Source organism: Siphateles boraxobius, unplaced genomic scaffold, assembly GCF_051911475.1.
Source record: "Siphateles boraxobius isolate OS27281-9 unplaced genomic scaffold, OSU_SipBor_1 41, whole genome shotgun sequence".
Lineage (NCBI taxonomy): Eukaryota > Metazoa > Chordata > Actinopteri > Cypriniformes > Leuciscidae > Siphateles > Siphateles boraxobius.
In genome coordinates this window covers 20,901,689-20,919,779 of record NW_027509042.1, presented here as the reverse complement: position 1 = coordinate 20,919,779, position 18,091 = coordinate 20,901,689, and the positions used below count along the sequence as shown (strand labels likewise).

Below are 18,091 nucleotides of genomic sequence, written 5' to 3'. Positions count from 1 at the left end.
CACTCACAGAATTTGCCGAATTTACTGAAATAACAGGATTAGGCTGCGCAGCACGGTCCGAGACAACCTTCGCTGACTCCAACTCAAGCTGTCGCAGTTTCACCTGTCTCAGCTTCAATTTCCAGTTTACGGACTTCTAGGCGTAACGTCATTTCGGCTTGGCGCGTCTCAGCTCGTTCCTGCGCTTCCATCTGGATTCGGGCTAAGCGGACCCTCAGTCGCGCATCACCCCCAGACTCAATGGAAGGCGGAGAAAGTGGGTAGAAGGGCGGTAAACCAGCCTTGGGCTCAGCCTCGACCTCCACCTCGGCAGTCTCACCTTTTGCCTCCTCCATACTCCCCACGCTAGTCAGACGCCTTTCCACAACCGACATGTCAGCCCTCTCACTATCCGTATCTGGAAATGAAAGTATTTTTAATTCAATCAAGCGTTTCAAAATGTCATTTTTAATAATATGCTTTAGCGATTGCCTCACCACAGGAATGCGATAGTGTCCAGCTATCTGCAACAAATCGTCTTTTCTACAGAGCTCAAAAATGTCCAAAGTTGGATTAGCAATAAATCTTTGCAAATCAAAAGTACTCATATCAATATTTCATTATTCTCACGTCAACATGCACAAATAATTCCTTTCCCACACCCTACAAAACACACACAAGCAAATATTTTTTTTTTTTTTATCCCGGACGAGCCCCCAAATATGTTATGTCCCTCGTTAGAGATTATACTTGTCTAGGAATAATATTGGACAGAACACATATTTTGCATTTACGTGTGTGTCAGTACAGCAGCGGGTAACCGTATGGGAAGAGAAAACAGACAACCCAAACTTCAGTTGAAAAAAAAGGTTTAATTCCTCAACTGCAATTAAGTGAATTAATAGTGAAATAATTAAATAGTAAAGTAATGAAGTAATGAGGCAATACAATGTAGCAAAAATCATCAAGATCAACAGTCAATCTGGTGGAGAGGAAGGAGCAAGAGAGTGGTGCTTAACTCAAAGAACTAAATATAACCAGAAGAACAATCCTCTAACTAAAGTTTAAAGAGCTAAACTAACTATCAACAAAAGATGTAGAAAGAAACGTCTTCAGCGTCGAGGAGTCGCCATAACTAAAACTACCCTAACTAACCAAACAAAACATACATAAATAGCACCACTCCTAAACTAGTGCGTCTAATACATCTCAATGACAACTGCGTGTGCAAAATGTAGGTCGCGACCTGCTTACCTGACTCACAACCTCTCCCGCCAGTCTACAAAGAGTTGGACGGGGACTGAGATGAGAATGTCATAAGAGCAACAAACATTTCATCACAAATGCACCACAAGCGCATAACAAGAACGCACATCTCAAAAACACAAAATAAAACAAAACAAACAGAGAACTGATCTCACTGCCAGATCGTAAGAGCAGCGAACCCCAGACACTGATCAGTCTCTCAGACTGGTCTCTCAAACGAGAGCTCCGTCTTCACCGAGCGTGCAGGCTCTCTCTCAAACCCCAGAGTCTGTGTCGACTGTCGCCATTGTAGTCAGAGCCATTCATAAACCGCACGGCGACAGGCGATTGGTGGCGCAGTTCCTGACGTCAGCAGATTTGACAGGCGGAACCTCCAATCAAATTCCACACCTGAAACAGAGTACACAGACATACACACATACGCAGCAACGTATACAAAAACATAACTACGTAGCACGGCGTACGTAACACTGGGTTTACAAAAGTTTATAAAATTGACAGCATATCTTTACTTTCAGGCCTCAGCTACAACTACAGTGTTTGAGGACTGGACCGGTAAAAGTAGATGTATTTCAAGGGCAGCCAATGAAGACCCTAGGTTGGCGTTATGCAAATGTATTACAAATCAACAAGCAGTAAGACTGGAATTACCAACAAGTCATTTCAGGCATTTCAGAATCTGCTCTTTCTTTTGGGAGACAAAAAATCAATTTATTGTGCACTTTGATCTTTTAAACTTTGCAGACCTTTTATATTCTAAAACAGCTATATAACACACTACAAGAAGGGTAAAACTCAAAACAAAATAATAGGGGCACTTTAATTTACTGTAAGATGATGAGGTTCTTTTAATAATACATTATTCCAATTCAAATCTAAAAAGTTACAGGTGCTAGTCATATAATTAGAATATCATCAAAAAGTTGATTTATTTCAGTAATTCCATTCAAAAAGTGAAACTTGGATATTATATTCATTCATTACACACAGACTGATATATTTCAAATGTTTATTTCATTTAATTGTGATGATTAAAACTGACAACTAATGAAAATCCCAAATTCAGATTTTTAGAAATGTTGGCCAACTGAAAAGTATGAACATGAAAAGTATGAGCATGTACAGCACTCAATACTTAGTTGGGGCTCCTTTTGCCTGAATTACTGCAGCAATGCGGCGTGGCATGGAGTCGAACAGTCTGTGTCACTGCTCAGGTGTTATGAGAGCCCAGGTTGCCCTGATAGTGGTCTTCAGCTCTTCTGCATTGTTGGGTCTGGCGTATCGCATCTTCCTCTTCACAACACCCCATAGATTTTCTATAGGGTTAAGGTCAGGCGAGTTTGCTGGCCAATTAAGAACAGGGATACCATGGTCCTTAAACCAGGTACTGGTAGCTTTGGCACTGTGTGCAGGTGTGCAGGTGCCAAGTCCGGTTGGAAAATAAAATCTGCATCTCCATAAAGTTCGTCAGCAGCAGGAAGCATAAAGTGCTCTAAAACTTCCTGGTAGATGGCCGAGTGGACCTTGGACCTCAGAAAACACAGTGGACCAACACCAGCAGATGGCATGGCACCCCAAAGCATCACTGACTGTGGAAACTTTAAATTGGACTTCAAGCAACGTGGATTCTGTGGCTCTCTTCCTCCAGACTCTGGGACCTTGATTTCCAAAGGAAATGCAAAATTTACTTTCATCAGACAATATAACTTTGGACCACTCAGCAGCAGTCCAGTCCTTTTTGTCTTTAGCACAGGCGGGACGCTTCTGACGCTGTGTCTTGTTCAAGACTGGCTTGACACAAGGAATGCGACAGCTGAAACCCATGTCTTGGATATGTCTGTGTGTGGTGGTTCTTGAAGCACTGACTTCAGCTGCAGTCCACTCTTTGTGAATCTCCCCCACATTTTTGAATGGGTTTTGTTTCACAATCCTCTCCAGGGTGCGGTTATCCCTATTGCTTGTACACTTTTTTCTACCACATCTCTTCCTTCCCTTCACCTCTCTATTAATGTGCTTTGACACAGAGCTCTGTGAAAAGCCAGCCTCTTTAGCAATGACCTTTTGTGTCTTACCCTCCTTGTGCAAGATGTCAATGGTCGTCTTTTGGACAGCTGTCAAGTCAGCAGTCTTCCCCATAATTGTGTAGCCTACAGAACTAGACTGAGAGACCATTTAAAGGCTTTTGCAGGTGTTTTGAGTTAATTAGCTGATTAGAGTGTGGCACCAGGTGTCTTCAATATTGAAACTTTTCACAATATTCTAATTTTCTGAGATACTGATTTTGGGGTTTTCATTAGTTATAACTATCAAAATTGAATGTTGGATTTTTTTTGATTTTTTTTTTAAATGAACAGCAACACATATATATTATTAAACTCATTATAAGTGTATATGAGGGATCCTAATGGCATCTGTTTTATAGAATGGCCCTTAAGAACAGAAATGGAGGTAAGAAGACAGAAGGATAAATCCAAAAACCATTTGAAATATACTTTTTGAGAAAGATGATGGAGGCCTTTAACCTGTGACCATACAGGTTCACTGACAGCACTCACAACAATAAGGAGTCACAAAAGAAAAGAGAGCAGAGAGGTAAATAATTTACTCCATTATCTGCACCTCAAAGCTCATCAGTAAGCCTGAACAATAGGCAAGATTGAAATGCTGATTGCATCTCTCTTTGCCTGCTAGGTTCTTTACCTCCCTGAATTCTGCATTAAAAAGAAAGAGAGGCACATTGAATATTTGTCAATGTCAAACGGCCATAGTATACAGTATCAATCTAATTAAGAGTCAAAGATCAAATCCAGCGTCAGAACTCAGGCTGTTTCTACAGAAGGAAATGGTTATGGACAGTTTTTCTAAATCACTTTTCTCTGGGTTTTTTCTCTTTTTTTTGTAGAAATGACTTAAACTCTAAAGAGCAATTGGATAAAAACAAATGGGTTAGACCTTAATCATAGACGTCAAACAAATTACCCATCATGATGTTTATATTGAAATGTCTCTATGTGGTTTATTTCGATTTCTTTCATAGTGAGCAATCAGATTTTTCCAGTACCTGTGTCATTCGCCTTGTATAAAGTCAAACCACGTCCTACATTTTTAGCTTTTTCTAATTATCTTTCCACATCATGGGAACAACTCCCTTAATTACTATTTTTAGCTTGCATAGTCAAGGAAGCCTAAACGCCCCCAGAATGGAAATAATGTGCTAGTTTCCTTGGCTCTCCGGTGACTTTGAACTTTGATTTTTTATCCCCCCACCTTCCGATTTAGATCACCGTGGCGTGTTTCCATCAGATGAAGGCGTTTTCATAGCAAGCATAATAATTCCCTTAAGCCAAGTGCTCAGAGGTCCTGCCTTCTGTCCTGAAGAGTAGGGGGTCAGTGTCTCTCGTCCTCTACGCTCTGTTTGTTTTATGGAGCACTGATTTCAAAACACCATGGCCAGTTTTACTCCACAGCTCAGCAATCTCCTCTGATCTACCCAGAAAAAAAAGAAAAGAAAAGAAAAAAACAGCCATTTTGTCAAAGGTCCAGAGGGTTATGGTTGTCAAACCCAGCCAGCCCTTCATTAGTTGAATGAGGTCATTATTTTGACTCTGATTTAGAGGTTATTTCAGAACAGAGACTCACAGTCCTAGTCTAATGGACGTGAGCTTTACTTTTCAACCTTAAGTAAGCCTGATCATATCCTTTAAACATAAAGAAAGCATACTCATTTAGCCTATTATTAAAAATAGAGCCAATCATGTCTCACTCATCTCTCTGTAATTTTACAAACAGGGAAGTTCAATATGCCACTTAGTCTTTTCGGACCTGTAAATCGCTCATTTTGGTAAAAGGTTCTTGAAGACGTTATGACCTAAAAAAGTCTTCTCAGAAATGCTAACTTATTCTCTGGAAAGGCACATCACCAGCCTACCATCTGCACACAGTGACTTAAACCGTATAGTGTCATTTATGCAAGTGAACAGAGAGAGAGGGGAACAAATTGCCGGTCTAAAGTAAAGAGCTTTTTAGCTGCCACCAAAGCTAAAAGCCGGTGCAGCTCTAATAGAGCAATCTGTATTCTTAATGGTAATGCCCTGTTCGTTTGGTCCATTTGGCTCAGTACAGGTGCATTAATGGGGCTTGTTGAACAGTTCCAGCTGAGCTGATTTAAGGAGAAGGACGGATCAGTGAGGATAAGACTCCCTCTGGTGGAGTAAGGAAGAATTACCAGAAGGACTGTTGGACGTCATAATTAATTTGGATTTAATACAAAATAAATTAAAGAAAGAAAGAAAGAAAGAAAGAACAGTATGTTTCAGAGCCCATAATCCTGTCACACGATTTCAATATCATCTGGATCATTAGCCTATATAAAATATCCAGTTTGATATTGGCAAACATGGTGATTAATGTAATTATGGTAAGTTTTACACATTCTATCAAATAAATATGTTGAAATGTTAATAAAATTGCATTGTGCCATTTCAAGCAAAATTTGTATATTTTAATGTGTTAGGGTGTATGCCCTCAGAAGGGTGCTAACAGGTAAAACCTAAAAGTACTTATTTGGAAGAACATTTCATGATGATTTATTATTTTTAGTTGTTTGCTAGCCTATATAAATTCATGATAATAGAGTTGACATTTTTCAAGATTGTCCCCTTATGATGAACCTAAGAAAATATAAAAGAATTAAAGAAGTGACAGACGAGTGCTTAATGACTTGTCCTTGAATATTTTGGTGATAATGGTAAAGGGTTACGATGTTACGATTTTATTTTTTATTATAAATAAATTGTATTAATAAAAATATGTTGGTAACAGGGTTGATAATAGGGGTAATTATTTTTTGTCAAACTCTAAAAATTAATATACAATTAAGACAAAATGCTAGCATTTATTTAAATATTATCTATTTTTACAATTTTAAATTTCAAATAAAAATGTATTCGCAAACACAGCAAAAGTCTGGGAAAAGACCAAAAAAAATCCTCATGAAGTAAGAAACTTACCATGCTATCACTAACAATAAAGCTATTAAAGTTCAAATAAAAATAAAGTTTTAATGCAAATGGAACAAATGGCATCTAAATTACTTAGAATGACCCAGCTAGTACAATACATTTAGGCTGCCAGAATGGTATACGTGTTTGATAATTTACCCATCAGCAATCCTTCAAGAGATATGGTCATTTTACTTGTATATTGTTATAATAACTTAAATATATTCTAAACAAATAATAACTCCGATAAAAATCATGTTTCATCTTAGGAAACTCATTGACATGGAAACAAACAAATGATTGCAACACTACATCAACAGAACACCAATTAACCTTCTCCCTTGCAAATCAATAGATGGTACAGGCTGTTTTTAATTGAGGAGTAATTATCAGCCTGTTTTCATCTGCCTAATGAAACCATGCTTTGTTTCGCCTGTAGCAAAAGAAAAAAAAAGTTAATTGAGTTCTCTTTTGTGAAGCACACATTCTCTCCTTGTCGTTGTCTGTCTGTCTGTTTGGAAATGAAGGCTGTTGTTGGTTGTGCACTGATCACATTGGACACGATCACTCTCCTCCCACTTTTAGTCTCTACACTTCAGAATCAGAGGTCATTTTTCTTAGTCACCATGACAGTCTGCCCTTGTTTACCGGTAAAAATGAGATTGAGCAACCGATAAGAAGAAATGTCCATTACTTGTTATTTACTATAGTGCAGCTACTATTACACTTCTATGATAATGTGATTATTTCAAGTTAGCCAACTGTCATATATTTAAAGTCAATGTGAAATAATGGTGCTCATAACCAATTTTCTGTAATGTGACATTTCTGAATGAAAAAAATAAAATAAAATGTAGGACGTGACCTGAAAATAGTAAGTGGCCATTTGTGCACGACACATTATTAAATGATATAAAGAAAATAATAGCATAGCCTACTCTACTACTAATAATATATGTTATAAATAAACGTATAATAAACATACTGCCATTCAAAATGTGGGGTCATAAAAAAAGAAAAAAACCTTGATAGTCTAACTTTAGACATTCTACTAACTATAAGTAACTTTGCAACTACATGTCAACTAACTCTCATTAGAGTATTAGTAGACTGTCAGGTTACGGTTAGGTGTTAGGGATCGGGTTCGTAGAATAAATTGTAGTTGCCAAGTTTCTTATGGTCAGAAGAATTTCTGTTGGGGGAGCGTCAAAATAAAGTGTTAGAAGACATTAAAGGGGTGGTAAAATGCCCTTTTCACAAGATGTAAAATAAATCTCTGATGACCCCAGAGTGTGTGTGAAGTTTTAGCACAAAATAACACACAGATATTTTTATATAGCATGTTAAAGTTGTCACTTTTTGAGGGTTAGCAAAAACGCACCGTTTTGTGCCTGGCCCTTTAAATGCAAATGAGCTGCCTCAGAGGGCGGGGTTTCAAGAGCTCTTCTGTGTCAGCAGCTGCCATTACCTCAGGCAGAACAGGCAGACACACAAATGACAGAAACTGTTCTGCCTTTAAGTTAAAACAGAGTCAGACAAAGATGGAGAGACTCAAGAAGTGACAACATGTAGAATGCAACTCGACGTCTCTGAATGGTTAGTTGATTAATTTATGTTGATGATGTGGAATTAACTATCTTCAATTAGCATATTCTGTCATGATAATCTATAAATTGCTTGTATAGGAACTGTTTTGAGATGCACACAGAGTGACTTTTTATTACATTTGAAAAGGAGAATGGTAAAGTTTGAGCTGACTCACAAATGTACTCTTATAGAACTTTTCCTCTTCGCAACATGGACTGTGTGTCCCGGGGGCGGGGTTAATGTACATGTTAGGGTTGCTGATGTCACTAACCTGGGAGGAATGTTGTGTAGTCCCTACCAGCCATTTGTTGTAGTCCTTTTCTTTGAAAGCAAATATCTCCCTTTGCTTTGAACTTTGAGCATTGTAACTTTGTAGATGTTTTTTATGCTCAAACAGCAACATTTCACACTAGCTTAAGTTAGAAAAGTGAAAATGTGTTTTACCACCCCTTTAAGCAGACAGTTTACTAATACTCTAATGAGAGTTAGTTGACATGTTGAAAGTTACTTATACTTAGTAGCTAGAATGTCTAAAGTAGACTATCGAAATTAAGTGTTACAGGTGCAATGTGTAATATTTTTGAGGATCTATTGACAGAAATGCAATATAAGACCCATAACTATGTGTTCAGTGGTGTATAAAGACCTTACTCAATGAACCATTGTTTTTATTACCTAAGAATGAGATATTTATATCTACATAACCGTGGGCACCCCCTTCTATGAAGGTCGACATATTGTGACGTCATGTTTCTACCGTAGCCGACAGCGAACAAACAGCACTACAGAGCGCGTTTCGTCATTACCTTGAAAGAGAAGCCGCAGAAAGCTAGAAACTAGCCATAGACACCGTGAGTAGTGACTTTTCCCTTGTCAGTGGTGTAAAATATGTAGTTGGATTGTTCATGTAACTTAGTTCTTCTCCCTCGCTGTGTTATGGCTTTGACAATCAGCTGATTAGTACTATTGACCGTAAAACAACGTTACAGTAGTCACCAACCCGTCGATCGCGGTCGACAAGTCAATCTTGGAAGCATTTTAAGTCGAACGCGAAGAGTTTTCAAAACCAGAGAAAAATATATATTTTTATTCATTATTATTTATTAATTTGTGTGTAGTAAATGGTGTCTAGGGGATGCGGAGGCGCGCCCACTGTTACAATCACATCATTTTTGCAGACCCGTCGAGTTTAAACAATGCATTATGCTTTAACCAGCTCAGCCACAGCCCTACAGCATAACAGCTCATATTAGCCAGCTAAACTTTTACTACCCTGTTTACTACAGAAAAAATATGTAGTTGGATAGTTTTATGCGGTTCTTCTCCCTCGCTGTATTATGGGTTTGTTATGTGTGGAGAAATGTGCTGGTTACGTTCGTGAGAAAATCAGCTGATTACTATTATTATATTATATATTAAGACCCTTGATCCTCACCTGACTATGGCTTTGTAAACTTTATCCATGTGGTTTATAATGGACTGTGGTACAGAAACAGTGACAATGTTACACACTCTTGGCTTACTCTGGCTATTCTCTGCTGTCTCAAACGACGATACGTTTGTCCCGTCTTAGCAACCGTAGCTTCTTTGAAAGGGAGGGTTGAGCAGTGGGCTGAGCCATTAGTGCAACTCGCAACCGAACCGCTAGATGCCGCTAAAATCTACACACTGGACCTTTAACAAAACTTATTTTTGAAAAGAAATTAATACTTCTGTTCAGCTGGGATACATTAATTTGATCAGGCAGGATGTTTAAATTGTTACAAAATATTTCTTTTTCAAATAAATGTTCTTTTTAATTTTCTATTTACCAAAGAAAAATCGTTTCCAGTTTTCACAAAATCATATTGAGCAACCCTTTCTTAACACACATTAATAAATAGGATCAATATAATTCATAAATCAGTAAATAAGTAAAACTTTAACATGTTTAATATTTAACTGATGCCTTAATGTAACACAATAACGTTGGCAGTCCAAGAAAACACATTTACTGTATACATATACAGCCTTGTTTGAAAACCTCTGGAATGAATTGATGTTTGTAAGAAAAACTAAGCATCCTGAAAACAACATGGTCTCACAGACAGTTAGGTTTATTTGAAATGCTTTGAGACATTTTATATATATAAAAAAAGAAAAAGACCCAAAAAATATGGGAAGAACCCAAAAATAAAAGGAAAGCTGGCATCTTTAAAAGTTTAAAACACAGACATTGTTTAAAAGATTCGAACAACTGCTGAAACCAGGGTGGGTTAAATGATTCATGAAGGCACTATTGAGTGTACAACTAATGTTGGTTTAAACCTTTTCTTTTTGTCCATATCTTCTGGTAGAACACACTTTAATAATAATAATAATAATAATAATTCAGACTTCTGAGAGGGTAGAAGTCTGTTGAGAACTGGTCCTGACCGCTACAAGATGATACCAGTAGTTAAGACTGAAGGAACCAGATCTGGACTGAGAAACAGGATCATGGAGGTTATGGTCTTCCATTCAAAACAGTCTCTGCACTTGAAAGTCTACGGACAGTGCAACTTCTATTTCATTATTTTAGAGTCTTCAGGAGTTGTGATGGAAAATATGAGCAATAGAAAAGAAAGCAAGCATCAGTGGATTTCTCAAAAAGAAGTCTATTTTCTAACTCATTTTAAATTTCTAACTAACTTTGAATTTCTTACAACCGTTTGGTCCAATGACATAAAATATACACATAAATACAATTTGTACAGATATTAAATCTGTTTCACCACTTTCTAACCTCCGGCTAGGCTACAATACCTTTACTAAAGTCTGTAAACATTGTTCATGGCATTCTATTAAAAATCAATATACACAATGCAAGAAAGTGATAAGAATTCACAAAACCACAGTTAGTAGTAAAATAAGGAGGTGCTCCTAATGTACCAAATGCCTGGTACAAAAAGTACCCCTTTGACCCTGTTCAAAATTCATATTTCACAACAATGACTGATGGCCAAAAAAGCTTCTGTCATTTTCTTTTGGAAGGCATGATGAATTATATGAAAAAGTGATGTTTATGTCACAAGTGTTTTCACGGCTGTGAAAGTCCATAAAAAGATACTGGGCTCAAAGAAACTTGATACAGAGAGTCGTGGTCAGCACTGCGCAAAGTCTTTCTCTCTCAAAAAACAAACAAACAAACAAAAAAAAAGGCTCTAAAACCCCTTAACAACTCTAGTCTAGGACCTGGCGGATTTTGTGTCCACATTTCTTGACGTCCTCTTCTTCTCTTCCCAGTGAAAGTGACAGAACAGTACATGAACAGGACGAACGACAGATGGACCGTGATAATGCATACTCTAGTTTACTTTTGGATAGATTTTCTCATAAAAGAAGTTCTGAGCCAGCAGGTAAAGCTCTCCATCTTTTTCCCTGACGCTGTGAGCGCGCACAAACTGAAACTGTTCCAGAGCAAACTCATAGAACTCGTTCTCCATCTTCCATATGTTGGACTGCTGCAGCTTTGAGATGGACTCTTTAGTGGGAGGTTTCTTCTCGCTCGTTTTCCTCAAGTGAGACTTCTTACCTGCAGTTGAAGACAAAGACAATAAAATGCAGGTCACTCAGGAGGTTTTACTGGTTAGTATCTTCAACATTCTTTTTAAATGCTGAATACCTAAATAAGACAAACACATGAGAGGCCTTTTAATAGCTAATGTATAGAATTTTAACTTCACATGTTAAATATGAGCTAAAAAATTATAATTATGCGATGATATAATTGTTATAGTGATGCGTATTAAAGTGATTTTGGTTGAAAAAAATGTTTTAGTGCTGGTAGAGAACCAGAAAAAACAGCATTGGGTGTGTAATATGCTTTATGCACACTGCAATTTCTTTAAAGAAATGTATTATTTTATTCAGCATGGATGCATTAAATTGATCAAGTGACAGCAAATTATGTTTATAATAACGTTACAAAAAAATGTGAGAGGAAGCTTGTGCTCCAGACTGCCATGAACACGCTCAGGACGGTTTGCCGAGGCTGTGGATTACAGGTATTAATGTTGTAAATAAGGTTCAGTTCCCTTTCGTTGTCACTCCGAGTTACGTCGGATGACGACGAATGGGGTTTCGCTTAGAACACCTATCGACTTCGAGTATTACAAAACGAGCCAATGGCAAAGAAATGCCATGGGTCTGCGGAATTTGCATGACGTAACTCCGCCCCACCTCATGGGTATAAAAGGAGGACGCCAGCAACAGGCAGATATGTTTTCGCTTCGGAGCCAAGAGCATTTCTTCACTCCACAGTCATCTCTGACTTCGCTCTACGAGACGAGCTTCTCTCTCCGGTGTTGGTGTGACGGCGATCTGCAGCGAGCTCACAGTGCCTGCTGATCTGTGCAGTAATCTGCCAGTGTGTGTGTGTCTCCCTGTGCGCTTCAACATCGCGGAGTTTTTTTTTTTTTTTTTTTTTTTTCTCTCCTCTCATAAAAGAGCTCGCACGCGGCACGTCTTTTTAAAGACGGCTCGCCCGTGCATTTCTGGTTGCAGCGGACTGGTATCGGACTCTGATGGGCACGAGCGCTGTCTAGTGTGTTTGATCATGCTTGAACAGCGCTCGTGGGTGACTCATGTTCTCGCAAGGGAACGTGATCATCGCGTCATAAATAGGTCGAGACTCGGTGAACTCGCAAGAGTGAGAGTCCCCTCATCCACCCCCCGATCTTCGGCGGGTGGCCAGGGTGACCTGAGGGTTACGGTCTGGAACAAGGCGCCGACTATTGGCGCTTTTCCATTACCAGTACCAGCTCGACTCGACTCGACTCGCCTTGGCTCGCCTCGACTCGGCTCGCTTTTCGTTCCGTTTTCCATTGCAGAAAGTATCGCCACAAATAGTACCCGGTCGTCATAGCGACGCCTTTCGTTCCTCGTTGCCCCATCAAGCTCTCGCTGGATCCTCTCTTCGGCAACCAAACAAAGGAATGTCTGCTAAAGAGTCTTGCAGCGGTGCTAGAAAGTCGACGGGCAAGTGTGAATGCCCTTCCTCTCCCGTCATCCCGGGGGCAGCTGATACCATTTGTTCGAGAGGGCGAGGGTCAGGACAGCCTCACCGCCACAAGACCAGACCCTGGTCAGCTGGGGAGAGCACGAGACTGGAAGCTGCTGGCAGACTTGGGCAAGAAACTCTGCTTCCCAGCTGAGATCGCAGCTACAAACCAGCGACCAGACCTTGTTCTGTGGTCAACCTCACTCAAGCTTGTTTACATCATCTAGCTCACCGTGCCCTGGGAGGGTGCAGTGGATGAGGCTTATGAAAGGAAAAGGCTGAGGTACGCTGAACTTGCAGTCGATGTGCAACAACAACGGTGGAAAGCGAACATACGACCGGTGGAAGTAGGCTGCAGAGGGTTTGTAGCCACCTCAACATCCAGGCTACTCAGGGAGATGGGAGTGCAAGGGAAGGCCCACAGGCAGGCAGTCAAAGATCTCTCCAGGGCTGCTGAAAAGGGAAGCCAGTGGCTATGGATGAAGAGAAAGGACTCCGTCTGGGCCTTCAAATGAATTGATGGCACCTAGGGAGTGAACCTAGGATGCTGGGATTCACTGCTGAACCCTCTGGAGGTGTGGTTGGCCTATTAGCGAAACACCAAAGAAGGAGGGTGCCCACTTGATAACCCAAAGGGTGACATCACTCATTTGACCATCCCACGGAGTCCAATCGGTGCCTCAAGTATGCATGTATTGACTAGATTCAACATCTAGTTCTATACAACAGACCTTTGGGTGAACTATCCCTTTAAGGTACTTCTCTCATGGACTTTTATAGATGTGTCATGAATTTGAAATACAAACTCACAAAACTATCGTATTCACCTTTTGTGTTACATAGAAGAGAGTAAGTCAGGTTTGGAATGGAAACATTGAGTAGATGCAGTAGAATTGTTATTTTTGGTTGACCTATTCGGATCAAGTACCTGTGCGGTAGAGCTCAGTTGCCCCTCTGAAGAAACGTGGTAGCGCTGCCTCGAGCATCATGATAAAATCCTCCAGCTCCTCAGTCACTCCCACGAGCAGATACTCATTCACCAAATTATACTTGGCCTGCTCGAGAGCCCACCTACTACCAACATTCCTGCATACACAGACACAAAATATCAATTCCAGCTCCTACATAGTTGAGAACAAATCAGTAATGGGTGATTCAATCAATTAATGTAATTGGAAAGAGCATTAAATGAAAAGCAGAGTAACAGGCTGCAGACTGCTCATATTACCCACCAGCACTCTGAGTAATGACCACAGAAGAACGGGATCTGTAACCAAAGCTTCTCAGGAGTGCAATCAGAACCTCCTGACGACACGCACTCATCAAACGTCTGAAACACAGTCAGACATTGCATCTCAGCATTCGTATGGTGAGAACATGAAATGTTACTTTTCATAATGGAGGCATTATCAAATATTAAGAGATAAAATCCTTCAAATACAATACCTTTTTGTCGCCCTGCTTTCTCCGTCTGAGACCTGGACGATAATCATCTCCAAATCGGAGAAAATAGTAGTAAGACACCAACCTCTCGATGGGGTCCCGTACGATGTTGATGTAAACCGGCTTCCCCTTTATCCCAAACCTATTTGGGAAAAAATATATATATGATACACACACTCAGATGTCTTTTTTTTAATCTTTGTGGGGACTCTCCATAGACATAACGGTTTTATACTGTACAAAGTATATATTCTATACTTTACACTAACCCTACATTTAAACCTTACCATCACAAAACTTTCAGCATTTTTACATTCGCAAAAAAAAAAAAAAAAAAAAAAAAAAGATTTATAAGTTTGTTTCCTCATGGGGACCTCAATTTAGGTCCCCACTGTGACAAGACCCCATTTAAGTAGCTGAAAAAAAAAAAAAAAATTTACTAGTGTGAATCATGAGACAAACCAATGGGACTGACATATTTTAAGATTTGTCAGTGCAAGTTGCTTTCAGTTAAGACAGCTCTAACATGCATTTTAGTCTGAGACTAGGCTTAAGCCTGTTTTGTGAAACCGGGTAAATATCTATAAAAAGTTCCAACCAGTTCAACCAGCAGTGAACTAAAAATACTACTACTACTAACAATAATAATATAAATTTAAGAATTTCTTAATTTTTTATACATATTTATTTTCCTTTCATGACAGCAGCACAAACTCCACACATATAAAATCTAATATTCAGTTTCAAACTTTCATTCCATTGATAAGCAAGTTCCAAAATAAAGGCTTGTTCCATTTTTAACCACTAGAGTGCAGAAGCACCTAAATGTATCTTCTCTTCTCACAACAGTCAATTATGTAGCTGTCTGGTGGACCTCTCTTATTCAGGAACAGACAACAATTAATTTACTAAGGCAATTGCTTACAGTAATTGTTGTGATGGTTTCATATGAATCCAGCAAAAAACTCACTTTGTGAAGTCCAAGTAGGCGACATGGCCGTGGTAGAAACCTGGTTTCATTTCTCGCCAGGATGTCACGTTCCTTACAAACCTCATCTGTAACCACAAGATAACATATTCGATTTGTCCCTGTGCACAGTTTATAAACCACTTAATTTATTTTAATGCATGTGTGATATGCCTCCATCATTCAAGCATCAACGATATCCAAATCTCAAATAACAATCTCGCACTGACGTACTGCATCTGTCACAGTCTGCTGAACAAACCAGCCAAGTGACTACTTAATACAAACCAGACATAACACATTTCAGCAATGTTTTCTCCAAACAACCTCCCCATAGTCCCGCAGCTTAAACTCTCCTGGAAGGGGGAAGGTTGTACCTCCTGACCCGTCGACAGACTTTGTTGAAAGCTAGGCTAGATATTACCTTGGCAGAATTGCCCACAAATAACACCTTCCCTCCCCTATGCTCCAAGGCATTTTATTTTGCAGATGGCAAGATGACATGAATACAAATTCAAACGTATGCTCACGATCGCAGTCCGACACAGCCACACGCTGAGTTGAATAACGTTGACGTGCGTGAGGTCAAAATGATGCGGGAATGCTTTTTGTTGAGGGCAACACTTTCAACCCTGCAAATAAAACAGGTGCATTCGTCAAAACCCGGGATTGATTTCCGTTAGCTGACAACACGTTCCTCTATGTAACAATAAATATGATGAATAGAGAATTGTATTTCTTTGCTGCTGTCAACAAAATCAGCGCTTCATTCTTTTCCCCCCTTGTTCTTTTTATCTCTGAGTTCAGCTTGTTCAACGCTTCTTGTCACACAAAGGCACAACAGCAGTGTGGATATAGACAGTAGGCTATGAATAATGAAGATGGAGCCAGAGATGAGAAGGCTTGTTAGAGAAACTGTACGACAGAAACACAGGGCCACTGAGCTGACATCACCTGGCCTGTCAGAGTGTCAGAGAATTGAGCAAAAGATCATCACAATCTCATAAGTACAAATGTCCTAGACCTCTGCACTCACTCCAAAATGCACAGGTGTGTCTGTCAAATGTGCCTAACAGCTGGCATATTCACAGACATTGTCTGGCTATTTTAATATCTTGTAAGCATATTTAAAAATGAATGCCATTTTTTACAACTCTAATCACCTGTGAGTATACTTAAAATGTATTATTATTTTTTGTTAGCTGACAAAATTTAAACCTATAATTAATAAATTTAGGTTACATGTAAAAACTACTTTAAAAACAAATCTTACAGACCTTTAATATTTGAAGAAATGAATACTTTTATTCAGCAAGTATGCATTCATCTGATCAAAAGTGACAGCAAAGACTTTTTCATTGCTGCAATATATATATATATATATATATATATATATATATATATATATTTAAAATAATGTAAATATGCTGTTCTTTTGAACTTTCTATTCATCACGTAATCCTGGAAAAAAGTATCACAATTTCCACAAATATTTTAAGCAGCTCAACTGTTTTCAACATTGATGATAATAATAACAATAAAAAAAAAAAAAAAAATAATAATAATAATAATAAAATTTAGCACAAATTCAGCATATTATAATTATTTCAGAAGGAATGTGTGACACCAAACACTGGAGTAATGACTTCTGAAAATACAGCTTTGCCATCACAGGAATAAATAGCTTTCTAAAATATAGAAAGCAGTTATTTTAAATTGCAATTATATTTCACAATATTTCTGTTATTACTCTATTTTTGATCGCTGTATCCCACAAGGCAATGCCCTGACTAGAGCTTCCATTTCCAGTCTGATAAATACATCGCAATATCTCAATGACATTTAGGGTGGTTCACATTTAGTACACTTTAAATTAACCAAACTCATTTATGGACTTAAAAGAGGACTCAACAGAAACACAAAAGGACATTGGCTCCTTTTAGAGAGGTCTGAGTTGATTTGTGGCGTTCACATTCAGTTACATAAATGCCATGAACAAAAAGTATTGAGACACACCTCTTAATTATTGAATTCAGGCGTTTCAATTAGACCCATTACCGCAGGTGTATAAAATAAACTCTGCATTTACAAACATTTGTAGGGAAAAAAGGGTCGTTCTGAAGAGCTCAGTGGTACTGTGATAGAATGCCACCTTTGTAATCAGTTCAACAAATTTCCCCTGCTAGATATTCCAAGGTCAAATTTAAATGATATTATTGGAAAGTGGAAGCGTTTAGAAACCGCAGCAACTCAGCCATAAGGTGGAAGGGTCTTGTAAAGTCACAGAGCGGGGTCACCGAGTGCTGAGCCGCATTGTGCATAAAAGTCGCACACAGTCTGCTGATTCAATAGCTGAACAGTTCTGAACTTCCATTGGGATTAATATCAGCACAAAAACTCTGCGACAGAAACTTCATGGAACGGGTTGCCATGTTGCTCACATCACCAAGTACAATGGCAAGCGTCGGATGGAGTGGCGTAAAACAAGCCGCCACTGGACTCTGGAGCAGTGGAAACCTGTTTTGTGAAGTGACGAATCACACTTCTTTGTTTGGCAGTCTGATGGACGAGTCCGAGTTCAGCAGATGCCAGGAGAACATTACCTGCCTGACTGCATTGAGCCAACTGCAAAGTTTGGTGGAGGAGATATAATGGTATGGGTCTGTTTTTCAGGGGTTGGATGAAGGTGAGATCTTAATGCTTCAGCCACCAAGACATTTTCGAAAAGTTCCAACTTTGTGGGAACAGTTTGGGGAAGGCATGGTTGGATGAGTTTGGTGTGGAAGAACTTGAGCCCTGACCTCAACCCAATGGAACATCTTTGGGATA

The 18,091-nt window shown here is 39.1% G+C and overlaps 1 protein-coding gene across 3 annotated transcripts in view; it reads right to left on the bottom strand.

Annotated features, from left to right (window-relative positions):
• Positions 1-9,907: 9,907 nt before the first annotated feature.
• The window catches only part of hs2st1b (heparan sulfate 2-O-sulfotransferase 1b), an 83,562-nt gene continuing 75,378 nt past the window's right edge, over positions 9,908-18,091 (bottom strand). For all 3 annotated transcript variants that reach the window (XM_077198922.1, XM_077198924.1, XM_077198923.1), the window contains exons 3-7: positions 15,266-15,351; positions 14,299-14,437; positions 14,085-14,182; positions 13,781-13,938; positions 9,908-11,385 (exon numbers count right to left, since the gene is read on the bottom strand). In XM_077198922.1, the coding sequence (XP_077055037.1) occupies positions 11,159-11,385; positions 13,781-13,938; positions 14,085-14,182; positions 14,299-14,437; positions 15,266-15,351 (708 nt within the window). In that variant the 3' untranslated portion in view covers positions 9,908-11,158. The remainder of the gene's footprint in view (positions 11,386-13,780; positions 13,939-14,084; positions 14,183-14,298; positions 14,438-15,265; positions 15,352-18,091) is intronic.